This window comes from Nuphar pumila, chromosome 5 (genome assembly GCF_984573655.1).
Source record: "Nuphar pumila chromosome 5, dmNupPumi1.hap1.1, whole genome shotgun sequence".
Taxonomy (NCBI): domain Eukaryota; kingdom Viridiplantae; phylum Streptophyta; class Magnoliopsida; order Nymphaeales; family Nymphaeaceae; genus Nuphar; species Nuphar pumila.
The window spans coordinates 99563959-99581626 of record NC_143253.1 but is presented as its reverse complement, the minus strand read 5'-3'; the positions used below and the strand labels follow the sequence as shown (position 1 = coordinate 99581626).

The 17668-nt window shown below is 36.4% G+C and overlaps 1 protein-coding gene across 1 annotated transcript in view; it reads left to right on the top strand.

Annotated features, from left to right (window-relative positions):
* The first annotated feature begins 17157 nt into the window (after nt 1-17157).
* Nucleotides 17158-17668, top strand: part of LOC149837905 (serine/threonine-protein kinase Nek5-like) — a 28520-nt gene continuing 28009 nt past the window's right edge. The window contains exon 1 of the mRNA XM_090006267.1: nt 17158-17656. Within this exon, the coding sequence (XP_089862393.1) occupies nt 17559-17656 (98 nt within the window). The 5' untranslated portion in view covers nt 17158-17558. The remainder of the gene's footprint in view (nt 17657-17668) is intronic.

The window sequence follows — 17668 nt, the reverse complement described above, 5'->3', positions numbered from 1 at the left end:
ATATTATCATATTATATGAAATCAAATACGACAGTGTATCATATTATGTGACATCAAAACAGAGTTTCTCAACATTCTCCCCCTTTTTTATGATGACAAAATATGCTCCCCCTGTCAAAAAGACATTATGCATAGAAATAATAATATGATAAAATATTGAAAAAAAGTTTAAAGAGAGTATTTCTCCAATAATGGAGACAGGTTTTCTCCCCCTTTGTCATGGACAAAAAGGAAGGGATCAGAGTAAGAGAGTTATTACAGACCGAAGAAAAAAAACAAGTTTATCCCGAAGGTGGAGGAGGTTGATGTGTTCGGTCGGCATGATTCTGCTGGTGAGCTTGACGAGTCTGCTGCAACAGTGCTTGATTGCGAAGGATACGATCCTGAGAGCGCTGGACATCCATCAGAGTAGGGAAGTAATTGAAGGTGGATGTTGGATCTTCTTCATCAGAGCCGGGCATGTGCAGGGACCTTAGATTGATGGTGGTAGCATCGAGGACCTGAGAGGGATGGAGGATGACTTCATTGTGAAGGGGTACTTTGAAGTATTTGAGAATGGGAGTTATGAAACACCCGAAAAGAAGAGGCTTGAATTTCTGATAATGAATAAAAAGGTTGAAAAGAATGGAGGACCAGTTTATCGGAGTAGAAGAAAAAATTGCGTATATAAGAAGAGAGATTTTTCGTGGAACTAATCCCTTGCGAGGAAGCTTGGGATAGATGTTGTAGAGAAGAATCTGGGCAAGTAATTGAGCATGAGGTTGGAGATTCCTCATGTGCCAGGGAAGTGGATAGCAGTTGGTGCAGAGAAGAATTTTTTAGAGTACCGATCGTTCGATTGGTACTATGGTGTTAAGGTATGTGCCGGTGGAAGGTAGGTTTAGAATTCTACCTAGGTCGGAAGCATCGAAAAACATCAGCTTTCCTCGGACTTTACTGGTGATTGTAGTTTGTTCATGATCAGTGGAAAAGTTTGTATAGAAAAGTCGAACTAGTTCAGGATAGTAGGTAGCTTGGGATAAAGATCCTAGTAGAGGTTTGAGTTCAGGGAGATAGTTGTCTAAGTCAAATAGCATGAAGTCGTCGAAGTTAACCAATTTACCTTCATGAATAGGGCGAGAGCATAGTAAGTTGTAATCGTGAAACAGATCTGGATACCTTAGATCTGCTGCAGTAATCACATTGTTGGAGGAGGAAGAGACCATTGCAAGAGTTTGTAAGGAAACAGGAGGACTAAGAAGGGCGAGTTTGAAGTGGGTAATAGTTTGTAGGATGATAGATAGATACGAGTGGAATTGGTGTGTGATGAACCAATCCATTAAATAAAAGAATGAAAATAATTTTGATAGGTTTTGAATGACATTGGAAGTGAGTGATTTTTAGAATTTAGTCAAATAAGGAAATCCGTGAGTAGTAAGTTAAGAGACTTGTGAATGACAAATCAAATCAATGTTTGAAGATAGTGTATTATATTGGGTTGAGAAGGACATGGTTTTGAAATAATTTGTATATATATATATAAATTTTACTATGGGTGAGTTTATCGACTAGTGAGAGAAGCCATTAATAGAGTATGGGGTGTCATGTTGAACAAAAAGGAGTGAATGATTTTAAAAATAATGGCCTAATAAAACAAGCAACTTTTTACTTTATATGGAAGTATTACTAATTCGTGAATGGAGAGTTTAGAATAGGACAACCCATGGGGTATGAGTGAGAGACAATAATTTTTATTTAAGAAGTATATATATTGATAAGCGTGAAAGGAGAGTGAAAGACATAAAAGGATGATACGGATGTGTAGAGAAAAGAGAAAGGTTATAAAGGACAACATTCACTTGATTTAGATATGACATAAAGTAGAGTTAGAATAAATAAAGTTGTGCTTGGAGACAAGACATTAATGATTCTTGATTTTAGAGAGATATACAATATAAGAGAGAGTCATGGTCACGGATGGAAAGTCACTTCATATGAGATAAAGAGAGAGAAAGAGGAAATAAAAAGGTGGTACTAGTAGTATGAAAAACAATATAAGACAAGTTGTTTAGAATATGATTTCATACAAGATGTGAAGGATGACCAGATGATAATAGATTATACGTAAGCTATGAAATAACCGATGATATAGTAAAAGTTTACGTGAAATATAACCACTTAAGAGGTGATACAAAAATAATAATCACTTTGATTTTTTTTTTTTTAATAAGAGGTCTTAAGATTTTAGATACGTACATTGATAAGAGGTCATAAAAAAGAAAATATATCACATGAATATAATTTATTAAGAATAATAATGAGGAGTCATGTTTGGAGGTCGGCTAGCTTTTTGTATGAGAGGATGTCACAAAAAGACAAAAGATGTAAAAGGTGTAATGAAATGAGTGATGTGATCCAAGTCATGATAGCTCTTTTCTTATGGATATACGTAAAAGGAGATAGGACAAGAAGACATTATGAGAGTGTACTTGAAAGATGACATGTTGAAAGACATAAAGAATGTGTTATGATGAATGAATTTCTATGAGTATTGTGAGTATACGAAAACATAGTTTGACTTTGAATAGTAAAACAAACACAAAAAAATCGATAAAAGAAACTTTTAAAATAAGATTTTATCAAAAGCAATACTCTTAATAAGTGTGATTAATTTACAAGTCACTTAGTTTGCATATTCCTAGTTCTCTTCTAATACGTGTGAAGTCTTCATGTTTTAATGGTTTAGTGAATATGTCTGCTAACTGTTGATTAGTGGGTATGAATTTGAGTTTAATAATGTTGTTTAAGACTTGTTCTCTTAAGAAGTGGTGTCTTATTTGAATGTGCTTAGTTCGTGAGTGTAAAATAGGATTCTTAGATAAGTTTATAGCACTAGTATTATCACAGAAAATAGTTGTATTTTCAAAATTTAGACCAAAATCTTTTAAGGTTTGTTTCATCCAGATAACTTGAGTACAGGCTAGGCTAGCAGCAATGTATTCGGCTTCAGTAGTAGATAAGGATACACAATTTTGTTTCTTACTGAACCATGATACTAGTGAGTGCCCTAGCATATGACATGTTCCACTTGTGCTTTTTCTGTCAGATTTACTTCCAGCAAAGTCAGCATCGCTGTATGAGATTAGATCAAATGTAGAGGATTTTGAATAGAATAATCCAAAATCAACTGTCTTTTAAATATCTCATTATTCTTTTTACAGCTTTAAGATGTAATTCTTTTGGATTTGACTGAAATCTAGCACACAAGCAAACACTGAACATAATATCTGGACGGCTAGCAGTTAGATAAAGAAGTGATCCTATCATACCTCGGTATACCTTTGTATCAACAGACTTACCATCTTCATCTTTGTCCAGAACAGTAGTAGTGCTCATAGGAGTAGATTTTGAAGCAGTTGAGTTCATGTTGAACCTCTTCAGAAGTTCACGAGCATACTTAGATTGATTGATGAAAACTCCATCATTGGTTTGCTTAATATGCAGTCCAAGAAAGTAGGTGAGTTCTCCCATCATACTCATTTCAAATTCTTTCTACATGGACTTAGAAAATTCTTCACAAAGAGTGCTGTTAGAAGATCCAAAGATGATATCGTCTACATATATTTGAACAATTAGGGTATGATTATTCACTATTTTAACAAATAATGTAGAGTCTGCTTTGCCTACAGAAAAACCAGTTTTTAACAAAAAGGTTTTAAGTCTATCATACCAAGCACGAGGTGCTTGTTTTAAACCATACAAAACACGTTTAAGTTTAAAAACATGATCTGGATATAGTTCATTTTCAAATCCTGGAGGTTGTTTTACATAAACTTCTTCATTTATAAAACCATTTAAAAAAGCACTTTTAACATCCATTTGATATAATTTGAAATCCATATAGCTTGCATATGCTAAAAACATTCTAATAGATTCAAGTCTAGCAACAGGAGCAAATGTTTCATCAAAATCAATACCTTCCTCCTGGTTGTATCCTTGAGCTACTAGTCTGGCCTTGTTTCTTATAACATTACCTATTTCGTCTAGCTTGTTTCTGAAGATCCATCTTGTCCCAATGATTGGATGATCCTTTGGTCTAGGTACAAGATCCCAAACTTCATTCCTTTGGAATTGATTCAGTTCTTCAGTCATGGCTAGCATCCAGAACTCATCGATGATGGCTTCATTAATCTTCTTAGGTTCAAGTTGAGAAATGAATGTCATATTTGCAATTCGTTCTAACTGAGCTCTAGTCTAAACCCCCTTTGTCAGTTCTCCCAAAATCTGCTTTTGAGGATGATCTTTGATATCGACAAATATTCTTTGATTATCATCTTCATTAGACTTAGCTGTGTTATCTAAAAATAAATCTGTACTTTCAATATCATCATCGTTAGTTTGCTTATGAACAGATTGATCAATAGATTCACAAAAACTAACATGCATAGATTCTTCAATAGTATTATAACTCTTATTGAAAACTCTGTATGCTTTACTATGACTTGAATATCCTAAGAATATGCCTTTAGCGGATTTTGCATCAAATTTATCCAGGCTATCTTTTGTGTTTAGGATAAAGCATTTACATCCAAAGACTTTGAAATAGTCTATTCTTGGAGTTCTGTCATAGAATAGTTCATAGGGAGTTTTATTTAATAAGGGTCTAATGAGAACTCTATTTGATATGTAGCATGCAGTATTAACAGCTTCTGCCCAAAAAGATTTAGCAAGATTATTGTGTTGGAGCATAGTCCTGGCAGATTCCTGAAGGGTTCTATTCTTTCTTTCTACTACACCATTTTGAGGTGCAGCTCTAGGAAAGGCAAAGTTATGAGAAATACTATGCAAGTTACAAAAATTTTCAAAAAGTTCATTTTCAAATTCTCCTCCATGGTCACTACGGATTTTAACAATAGAACAAGATTTTTCATTTTGTAATTTTTTACATAAGATTTCAAATTGACAAAACGTATCACTTTTGTTTTTCAAAAATATTACCCAAGTAAATCTTGAGTAGTCATCTACAATGACAAAAGCATATCTATTATGATTAAGGCTAGCTACCCTAGAAGGACCAAAAAGATCCAGGTGAAGAAGCTCTAAAGGTCTTTTACTTGAAATGATAATTTTTGATTTGAAAGATGATTTTGACAGTTTTCCTAATTGACATGCATCACAAAAATAATCCTTTTTAAAAGATATTTTGGTTAACCCACGTACTAACTTATCTTTAGCTAATTTAGACATGTATTTAGAATTTACATGACCCATTCTCATGTGCCATAGATGTTGAGAGTCATTATTAGCTATAAGGCAATGTTCTGTGATGTTTTCTAGGTATAGTTCATATATATTATTCTTTCTTATACCTTTTAGGATGATGTTTTCGTTGGTGTCTGCTATGAGGCATGCATCATGATTAAAGCTAACATTATAGCCTGTGTCACACATTTGACTGATACTTAGTAGGTTATGTTTTAAGCCTTTAACAAAGAGAACGTCTTTGATAAGAGGTTTATCTATGTTACCAATATTACCAATGCCAATTATCAAACCTTTGTTGTTATCTCCAAAGGTGACGGTTCCTCCTTCTTTATGATGAAGAACAACAAAAAGGTCTGGATGTCCTGTCATGTGCTTTGAACATCCACTATCTAGTATCCATCTGTTCTTCTTGTTTGGAGCCTGCAAATCATTAAGTAAAATTTCTTTTTGGTACCCAATCGGGTCCCTTTTTGTTAAACTTTGGAACCCATATCCATTTGGATCTGGGTTTGTCTACAACCTTAGAGGAGTTAAAAAAATTAGCATTATAATACTCCTTATTTGGTTCAGACAAACTTTTTAAAAACGTGGTCTTTTGATTCATACAAGAAGGCTTGTTGAAATGAGAGTAGCCAATACCATTCTTGTAGAAAGAGACTTTCTGAGAGGATAAGAGTTTATCCAAGTTCTCTTTACCTTTAGTAAACTTGAAAACCGTTTTCATGAGGTTCTTAGTTTTACTTTTTAGCTCTGAAATTTCTACTTGCAGTTTTTTAGTTTTGGAGCTAGTAAAAGAGATTTCAGACATAAGCATTAAGTTTTTCTTTTTCAACTCAGAATTTTCACTGCTGAGTTTTTCATTTTTCTGGGAAAGCTCTAGATTTTCAGATTTTAAATCTTTATTTTTTAAACTCAATTTTCTAGATTCTTCAAATAGTTCTTGAAAAGCATCTAGAAGTTCTTCAACGGAAAAATTAGAGATTTCACTTACCGAACTTTCGTTTGCCATGAAGCACATATTTGCAGTTTCGGCTTCATCATCACTTGACTCTTCACTGCTGGATGGTTCTGAATCATCCCATTGAGCATGCAGAGCCTTTTTCTTGAAGAACCTCTTCTTAGGTTTCTCAGTCTTGGACTTTCTTTTGAGAAGGGGACAGTCACGTCTCAAGTGACCTGGCTTGTTACACTGATAGCACATGGGATCTTCCTTAGGATCTTTTCTTTCCTTGTGCTTGTTTGGAAGCCGGTTCCTTTTCATGAAGCGCTGGAATTTTCTGGTTAGTAGCGCAATTTCGGATTCTTTATCTGAGTCTTCATTCTCAGATATAGCTGGAAAAGCCAAAGTTTTCTTTATTGGTTGCTCTTCTTCCCTTCTTTCTTTCATGTGGACTTCATAAGCCATAAGATTGCCTATTAAGTCGTCCAAAGTAAGTTTAGATAAATCTTGAGCTTCTTCAATAGCTGTAGTCTTTTTCTCCCAATCAGTTGTGAGAGATTTCAAGATTTTCTTCACCTTTTCAGTCTGGAAATATGTTACACCCAGAGATTTTAGATCGTTGGTGAATCTGGTAAACATCTCTGTGATGGGTTCATCTTTGTTCATTTTGAACAACTCATATTTTCTAACAAGAGATGAGATTTTGACTTCTTTCACTTTGTTGGTTCCTTCATGAATAACTTCCAAAGAATGCCAAATATCATATGCAGATTCACTTATAGATATTCTATTGAATTCGTTCTGATCAATGGCACAATATAAGGAATTCATAGCCTTTGCATTTAGGTTTGTCATTTTCTTTTCTTCATCAGACCATAAGCTATAGTCTGCGGATGGAGATGTGTATGGATGCTCAACAATTTTCCATACAGCAAAATCTATGGATTTGAGAAATATAGCCATTATGCACTTCCAGTATCCATAGTTGGAGCCATTGAAGAAAGGTGGACGAGATGCGTGTTGACCTTCAATATCACGAGCATAGGATGTAGATGCCATTTGTGCTGGAAGACTTATTACGTTGAAACCAGCAAATCTGCTCTGATACCAAATGAAATTCCACTAGAGGGGGGGTGAATAGTGAAATACGATAAAGATCGATAAAAATAAAATAATCAGGCAATAAGGCACAACACATAAAACACAGAATTTATACTGGTTCGGTCAGTACCCAGACCTACATCCAATCCCCAAGCAAACCACTTGAGCTTTCCACTATAACATCTGAGTCACCGGATAAATAGTACAACACCCTCTTCCTCAGAGGTCTACTTCTCTCAACAGAGAAGGGCAACACCCTCTTTCACAGAGGTCTTCTTCTCTCAATAGAGAAGGACAACACCCTCTTTCACAGAGGTCTACTTCTCTCAACAGAGAAGGGCAACACTCTCTTTCACAGAGGTCTACTTCTTTCAACAAAGAAGGAATACAGTGAATAACAGAAAGTTACAATACTTCCTATAAAACCTTCAGAACAATATGAATGCACGAATGAAGGATTCTCAGAATGTTCTGTTTGTCACTCAAAAGATACTCTTTGTCAAAGAGCTGAACTTGACTTTTTCTCTTTTCTTTCTTTTCTTTTTCTCTTTCTTTTTCAAGGCTCTCTTTTCAAATATCGAATAGGAATTTTTCTCATTGTAAGCTCACACGTCTATTCCATTCCATGTTGAATAGTTTATTTGAGTGTGTTTATATAGCTTTAAAAAAGTAGTCGTTACATTTTGAAATCGTAGCCTTTTTTGAAATGTGAAATGTTATGTCATTTCAAAAATATCTTTAGAGAAATTCGAGAATGCCTTTTTCTATAAATGAAAAATATAGGGTACATTAGTCGTTGTAATATTTTAGGTAATACATATTTTATGTAAAAAGTCTATTTCTTACAATAGTACATTGAACGTTGGATTGTAGTTTTGTCTTTATTCTAATTAATGATTTAAGGTACATAAGTACTTCTTTACTTTAAATGGGTGTAAGTACACTGAGTACTTTGAGATATATATTTGTACATAGTCATGTCAAGTGTTTTCTTTATGTTGTGTTTTTCAAAGTCTTCAGAGAGAATGAGGACTAAAAGAAAGTCGACATTCTTTGAGAAGGATATTAACAAGGATTTGTTACAGGAAGTATTTAATGCTTGTACAAAGAGAATGATGACTTCAAGTAAGTCGACATTCTATGGTTTTGTAAAAAGGTAACTAGAGTCCTTAAAAAAAACATATTATATTTGTATTTCTTTGTGTAGCCGATTTTATGTTTTTGTCTTCTTCTTATATTAAAAACATTTCTTTTAAAGAAGGTAACTAGAGTCTTTTCAAAAACATATTATATTTGTTTTTCTCTATGTAGCCGATTTTATGTTTTTGTCTTTTTCCTACATTTCTTTTTCATGTTGTCTTGTATATAGTGTAAGGTACAATTATTACATGACAAAATATCTTTTTCATAAAAGAGTTGTAAGAAGGTACAATTATTAGTTTTCAAAAAGGAGCTTTTTGAAACTATCGTATACTTTTATGATATAGTTTTTATGAATGAGTATGTAATATGCAATATGCATGTTCCTGAAGGTTCTGTTACATATGACTCTAAAGAAGAAAAAAATCTTCATCTTGAGGTAGCCAATCTCTTCACTTGAACTTTAGGAATGCATGGCTCATCAAGCTTTTTCTTCAAGGAGTATGATTGCACTATAGTTGTACTTGAACAGGAAGTCTCCATCCGTTTTGGGTGAGATACCCTTGCATCAAATACTCGTTAGATGTATGGCAAAACATATTCAGTCATAATATAACATGTTTCAAGAGGACATATTATCATATTATATGAAATCAAATACGACAGTGTATCATATTATGTGACATCAAAACAGAGTTTCTCAACAAGAATCACATATAGAGTATAATTTTTTTCAATATATTTTGTTTATCAATACTGACCTTTCTTTTCTTGTGTAGGTTGTTGGCGATAATCAATGTAGTGGAGCTTAAGGGACAGATCAAGACAATGAAAAAGAGGATGCACAAAATCTTGGCGATGATTAGATTCATGTGTTGAATTTGTTTTACCTTCTTTTTATTTCAAAAATGTAAATGTTGAATTGTAAAAAATTAGAACTTGCGAATTTTAAAGTGGATCGATTAATTATTTTAGTTTCCTTTTATATGTATTTTGATGTGTACTTTGTTTTTTATTCACAGGAAATATAAATTGTACAGGAAATATAAATTGTATCACGAGAAACTTTTTCTCGATATTTAATTTTCAAATATTTTTTTTAAAATTTTTTTCCTTGTTTGCGACAGATTAGCGACAGATATATTTGTCGCTAATTAATACTAGCATTGAATGTAGCGACAGATTAGCGACGACTATAAATTCGTTGCCAAACCAAAGTCGCCGTATAGTAACGACGGCCTTGCAATGGATGTTGTCATTCGTTATTCCGTCGCAACTTAGGGACAAAACTGACGACAAATACATTCTATCGTCACGTAGCGACAGAATGGGCGACAGATATATTCTGTCGCGAGTTAGCGTCGAAAAATTCACGATGGAAGATATTCGTCGCTAATTTGTCGCTGATAGCAGCGGATTAGTGACGGATTTAGGTCGTCGCTAATCCACAAGTTTCTTGTAGTGGTGGAAGCGAAGATAGAAGATTGGTTGAAGGAGAAGCATGACCGATCTTTAGATTTGGTAGACGGTGAACCGAATCCAAGTTGAAGGTGATACTTGAAGGGCTGCAATCTGCAAAAATACAACAACAATATCAAGGTAAAATACATTAATGAAGCATGAAATCGAAGTAAAGAAGAGAAAGAAAAATAAAGTGAGCGTTTTGGGAAGAAGAATGACTACAAAATGGAGGATAGAGTGAGAAATGGGGGAGAAGGAAAGGATTCAAAAAGAGAGAAGACAATGGAGAGAGAGAAGAAGAGAGGGATGTCAGCTCTATAGCCAAAAAACGTCATCTAGGTTTTTTCAGAAACTATTTAAACTTACACAATTTTTTGCAAATTCAAAAATAGGTTTAAAATAAAAATATTTGCTAGGCACCACTTCCTGAGGAGGTTTTCTAAAATATTTCACCCTTTGGACCTTGGATCACGTGTGGATTGGATTAGAACAGTTTTAAGAATTGATCCATGATCCAAAAGTGGGCTCTTGGGTCGGATCTGGATCCGATTTGCCTCGAAAATCGCTTTAAAACCCTAAAATGCTCTATTTCCCTCATCTTAACTCTGATTCGAGTGAAATTCAAATTGTAGCCTCTTGGTACCTAAATACATCAATACATGAGTTCTAAACCTTTAAAATACGTGAAAATGCATGAATTATGTATATAAATGATATGCATTTTATGCATCATGACTTGTGATTTTAGGGCTCATACACAAATATGAAAAGATGTTCAAATATGATAAAGCTTCAAAGAAAGAACACAAATTACCCAAACGTAAGCAAAGAAGCAATCAACCACATGACAAGAAGATTTAAATTGTTTGGCGATGTGCATACGTCCATGAGAAGAGTCCAAGATGATCTTGTTAATGAGAAACAATTACATTATAAGAAAATATGAAAAACCACAAAAGAGAAACAATAGCAATTATCGTTTGATCGATCAAATAAATTATTGTATGCAGCCAAACATTTCTCTCTCTACCACCAAGATAGAATAACTCAAAAACACCTTCTTGATGGCCTTCAATTGAGTACAGCTCTCACAAAGAACCCACGTTTTTTCCTTTCACAACTCTCTTATGTTTCTTACACAACTCCAAAACCCACACCACACTTAAATAGGTGAGGATTTCCATAGTAGTAAGAGTTCAACACCACTTGTCTCCCCACTTTACTTTATGAAATAGAAAAGTGTTCGAACTCCAAAAAAAAGAGTGGACTCTACAAAAAATGTGGCATGTCATCCCATGGTGGACCTATTCAATTCACATAATGACATTGTATTCCCCTTAAAAAAAAGAAATTTGTATGGGATACAAGTGAAAAACAAGGAATTATTACATCTTGGAACTTTCAAATAGCAGTAGCAACAACCAAAAAAAAAAGAAGTCTAGCCATTCTCGTTTAACTTTTGACACTCTACAACCAAAATATGACTTATATCAACCCTGATACATATGTTAAATTTCTTTCTCGTTATAGTAACAAGAGAGTTCTATTATTGGATCTTGACTCAATATGCATAATCTGGTAGTGACCATCCATGTAAGATTTTGCAGGATCTTAATTAGGGCCCTCAGTTGACATGACAAAAAACGTGGCCAGTTTCATCAAACTTCAACATTCATTGTTTTGGAGATGGGATGAAAACATGACCAAGTTCATGATTCTCAGCTCCTTTTTGTTGAAACATGTCCCAGTTCATGAACTCCAATATTTTTTTTCTTGAAATATGTCAGTTTATGGTTTTCGTCATCAGGTAAACGTGGTGACAAACGCACCCTCATAGTGCTATGAAGTCATTGTCATGATGAAGACTTGTCTTGGAACCTCCTGGTAGCCACACACTAATGAGTCCCCTTCATAATATTTTTGGTAGATCAAAAGTCACCATCTCTTTGAAATGAAATTTCAATGATCTAGATTCACTAATGTACGTTTTAAGTGTGAGGGTGCAGGAGCTGAATCCTACTTTAGTAACAGAGACCATGGTCTCACAAGTAGGGCTGGTAAATGAGACAAACAAGTCGAGCTTGAAGTGTTTAAGCTTGACTCGTTCTTGCAGCATGGCCAAGCTGAGTTCGAGCCATAATTAGCCCAAGCTAAATAAGTCAAACTTGAGCTGGCTTTTTTACGGAAAAAAATACATTGTTTTAGATCTGAAAGTAACAAGACTGCACAAAAGTGCAATGTTTTGGAGCTGGAAACAAAAATATTTTATCTCAAAACCTGTTGCTTGCAAACCAAATGATTCAATCATTTGGTCTATACTATATTATAGAACATAAAATACATCTAAAATATATTTATTATTTCTTAATAAGCTCATACAAGTGGCACAAATATATCTAACGCTATTGCCTGCAAACCAAATACTTCAATCATTTGTTCTATACTATGTATTATATAGCACAAAATATATCTAACATATATTTATTATTGCTTAATGAGTCTATGAAAGTTGATCCAAACACCTGTAATTCATTTATTTATTTATTTTAAAGGCAAGCTGGGATTAGGCAGACCCTTACCATATATATCTTAAGCCCCATGTGGCAGAAGGACTCGATCGAACCTGGACCTTCATGAGCTTGGCACAGGACCCCGCTTACCACATGGGATACCACCTCTATGGTAAAACCTGTTATTCATGTTCAGCTTGTTGAGCCTATTTTATGAGTTCGAACGAACAATTTATGAGCGAGCTGGAGGACCCCTAGCTACTTGAACGTTGCCACTGTTTTTTTTGGATAGGCAAGCTGGGTTAGGCAGATCCCCACCAGTTATACAACGTACCATTGGGTTTTGAACTTGCAACATCCCAACACAAGGTGATGTGCAATGACAGCTCCTACCAAACAAGTGGAGCCCCTGCTGGTTGTAACCCACTGTTTTACCTGATCCGCCCTCCCTCGTGAAAAAGGCATGCAAAGGATGTAACTGAAGGAAAAGCGACATGAACTCACATTACTATTATCACGCATGCAACAAAAAGACAACTCATACCAACGGGGACTCTGCTGGTCGCAGTTAGTGCATGTCACCTTGTGTTGAGACGTTGCAAGTTCGAATCCCAATGGTATGGTTGTATAACTGGTAGGGGTCTGCCTAACCCCAGCTTTCACTGTAAAAAAAAAAAGACAACTCATTGCATCATGTTTATTGCCGAATCGGCATGATGGAAAAGGAGGTTAACTAGAAAACATGTCACATTGATTTGCAATGCCCATGAAAATCAGATTTTTTCAAGATCTTGTGAATGCAAATCACAACACTTTCTCAATTTTTTACAAACATGAGAAAAGTGCAAGTTGTGATCCTCAATTGAGAATGTTCCTCTGTTGAAACTTGAGAAAGTTGAGCACAAGACTGACACATGACCAACTTTCTCAAGTGTGACGGCTCAACCAACCTGTGACCAAAGCAAATGTGCCTGTGTGCCACATATTAATTCATGGCTTGGATTGTTTAGGTTAGATAATTGGCATCCATCCAAATTGGACCGACTGGTTCTTACTACATTTATATAAATGTCTTGGATCACGGGACCCTACCCAGACAGGGTCCACGTTTAGGTGAAATTTGGATTCTACTTCATTCGACACAATAGGTCTAGTGGACCAACTTGGTGGGTCCAGGTCAATTGACCCAAACTATTAGAACAGTAAACTTTGTGTAAGATTTAAGGGTACAGTCAGATGTAGATGATCCAATTAGAAATGCTTGCCAAAAATCCAGGGTGTGTATGCCAATGATTATCATAGTAGATACCATCAACAATATTAAAATAAAAAAATGTAGATTGGACACATATGATACAAATGTTGTGGCCCACTTGCTAACATAATGGATATTATTAGGTCTGTTGTATTGACCTACCGAGTCCATCTCATTTTGTCATTTTCCAAAAGGCTATCCTGGCCTTCATATTATTTGAACATGAAGCTTTATGTTCTTGCTATGAATTTGTAAGACAAATGTAAGAACCAGTTTTAATTGCAATACTAATGGCATTTACTGCTTGATCTGGAGCACATGCTTGGACCACATATGTTGACCTACCAAGCATTGTACAAAGTAGACCAACTTAACTTGGACCAATCAGCCAACTCCAAGCATGGACGTAGCATGATGGTTGGCTCAGTGAGAATTCAATTAGCTTAACTGAGTCCTGGTGCAAACCGAACTTGGTGTTATCCGATTCTAATTCATTCAACTAGCTCTTATTACAAGCAAGACACAACTTGATTTCAATTATAGCAACTAATGCGACAAAATTAAGTTCTTATTTTGGTTTTTTTTTTTTTAGGGGGTCTGTCGGTCAGTGACTGTCCATTGGCAGACCTTTGGTTGGTAAAACCCTTGAGATCCCCCTTGCCTATCGTAGAGTATACCTAGATTTGACCTTGCAGCAAGGGATGCCTCAATTTGAGTTTCGAACTATGACCATCACATATTAAGTCGGTTGCCTCTTACCAAGAGGGCAGAGCCCTCATAAGTAACACAAATAGAGTTTTCTACAGAGACTAAGAAACAAGAATGGGTCCCGAAGAAAATATGGAGAAATCTTCTCTATATCCTTATTTTATCTCAATGTCGCAAATCTTGGTACCACGAATTTATCATTTAAGGGAAAAAAATATAACAATAGGTTAAAAACCTCATCATTAGAAAATCTCCAAAAAAACTGTTAGCGTATGTAATATTTTAAATTTAAAGGAAATATGCACAGCAAAATGTTAAAACAATTACAGTTGTGTTAATGTCAAAATAATATTGCAATAAATTGTGATATTTTTATTTTACTAAAAACGTCACAAAATTATCAAGATTTTACCGCTTAATGATATCAAAATATCATTGATACTGGTTACCACGTTTTATAACACTTCAGTTGATGACTAAGTAGTAACATTGCAGAGACTCTCAAAGTACTAGTAACATTACAAAGAATAATTCATGACCCTAATGCCCTAAGATATAAAAAAACAAAAAAAAAACTTAACAAACCCATTTAATTCAGACATTTTCAAAACCACACCACTGAACAAAATAGACCCCAACTCGACCTAACCGACTAGCCCGAGACCGGACCAAGTCGGACAGGTTTCAGGGTCGTGTCCGTGTCCTGGTCTCTTGAAAAGAAGTGGCACGAGCGTGGTGCTGAAACCTTTAATAATTAATATATATGGGGGCACATGGATGGGCGGGACGGGGAGGGGAGCAGTGGAAGTGGAACGCTCATTGGTGTTATGCGATGCACCTCTCTCGACGCGCACCACATGGCCTACTCTGACACATGCTTTCACTCTACGCCAATGTGTTTGGACCCCATCCAAAATTCCACACTCCTTATTGGGGAGATGGATCTTTCTCTCGTTGCCGGACTACTTTTTGCCCGACCCTAACTAGTATACAATAATTTGGATTTGAATTCAGATTTGGAGTTAAAGAGCAGGAGAAAGACATAAAGATTACTTTTCACGATTGAGACTCCACACTTTATTTTTCTTTTGAAAGGAAGCATGGTGTTTTAAGCTTCATGGGCTGCCAAAGCACTCTTAGTATCTATAAACACCTAATTTCCTTTAAATCGGGTCACAGTATGATTCCTAATGTATTGACATTAGTGGTCATAGGTAGGGATGCACATGAGCAGAGCTTGGCATGTTCAAGCTTAGGCTCGTCTACACGTAAAATGGTGCTTATCTCAAAGCTCGAGCCCAGTCAAGCGAGAGAAAAAGAAGAAGTAAAAGGAAGCCATGTAGGAAGAGTGATATATAAATAAAGAGATGAATGAAAAAGAAAGAAAAAAAAGAGAGGGATAAGAAAAACTTATTTTTTGATCAAAGACAGAAAGGTAACGGTGTCAATCTTCAACGGGTAGTGGTGGAAACAAAAAAGTGGTGGTGGTGGTGGCGATCTTTGGTGGAAGGGGGTGATGATGGCGCCCCTCAACAATGCCAATGAAAGGGGGTGGTGGTGGGCTTGGTGGTGATTCCTGATGAAAGGGTAGTTCGGAGGATAGTTATTGGTCGACCAGGGCTTAATAGAGAGAGAGGGAAGGGGGCCGAGGCAGGGTGGAGGGCGATCAAGGCAGGTGGGCAGGGGCTTGAGGCTGGGTGGAGAGCGTTTTTTTTATTAATATATATATTATATTTTATATTATATAAAATATAATACGAGTCGAGCTTTATCGAGCCCGGTTGGCCAAGCTCAACTCATTTGCTGGGTCGAGTCTCGTAGCACAATTCAAACTCGGCTCATTCATGAGACGATCAGAGCCCGAGAAGCTCGAACTGGTTGTGCATCCCTAGTCATAGGAATGTAAATGGTCAGATATAGGCATTACGGAAGCCGACCTATTTGGTTTCGGACTGTCTGTCTCATATTGGCATTTGAACACGGATACTCATGGAGCAAATCCGTTTATGTAGCACATCCGACCCGTTTACATGGTTAATTTGGTAATTTACAAGAGGAGGATCCATGATATCTTTCAACGAAGCTCACGCTCGTCCTTGACATGAAAAGAAGAAAAAATGGAAACGTGGTTTTGACTCAAAGGTAGTGTACTCATGACACTGGTGAGACTGAGAGTGGCCACATTAAGACGGTTACTCACTCCAAGAGTTGGCCAGCAAGAGAGAGAACGGAATTGAAGGGTACGTCCGAGAGAGAGAGCAAGCAGCTGAAAGTGTCGGCGTGGGAGGCAGCAATCAGCACAAAGACGCTCTGGCTCAACCCATCCTTTACTGGTTCTCAACTGACGACCAGAAACCAAGCTCAGATCTCTCTCTCTCTCTCTCTCTCTCTCTCTCTCTCTCTCTCTCTCTTCACGGTAGCAAATTGCTCTGGGAAGAAAGGGATCGAAGGAATGCGAAGGTATTGATTGCATTTCTTCGCCGTCTTCCCGCGGTAACGAGCTTGCAAAGTTTGCGTTTAGGGAGGGGATTCATTGATTCCGGGCATTCTGGATCGGGGATTTGGGTTATCGCGGTGACGAGTTTGCGTCTGGTACGAAATTGATCAGTTTCGGCTGATCGCTATCGGAGTTCGAGTTTTTAGCAGGTTGTTTGAAGAGTTTTGGGAGTTTCCGACAGTGCCTGCGTTTTTGGCGAGGGTTCACCACTCGTGTAGTTTCTGTTTTATTGCGGGTCTCGGAGGGAATGTGTTTCCCGTGTGGAGATTTCGGCGATCCAGGCGTTTCAGAGCGAACTGAGGCAGAGTTATGAGGGGGGGTGTTTTCGCTGTTTAGAATAAAGCGATTGCTTTCGGGGTGGAATCTGGCGTTGAATTGAGGATTTTGTGGTGGGATTGGGGGTTCGGGGCAGATTTTGTAAACCTGAGCACATGTAGAAGAAATCGGCGTTTCTCATGTGTGGTTTCTAGCAGTTTCAGTGGAATTCTTGTTCATTTTGAGAATTTTGAATATTTCATTTGGTGTTTTAGCGTGTAATTGGACCGAAGGTACTGTCTTCAGATAGATGTTACGCATTCGTGCAATTCTAAAGGAAGTCTGTTTTTTCTCTTTGAGAATTCAAAGAGTTCCTGCAATCTCATCTCGATTTCTATAAGAAATTCATCCTCTATTTAAATTCTGGGTCTGCTATTGATTGGCATCATGGAATCGAGAATGGATCAGTATGAGATAATGGAACAGATAGGCAGGGGAGCATTTGGAGCAGCAATCCTTGTGAATCACAGAGCAGAGAAGAAGAAGTCGGTGTTTCC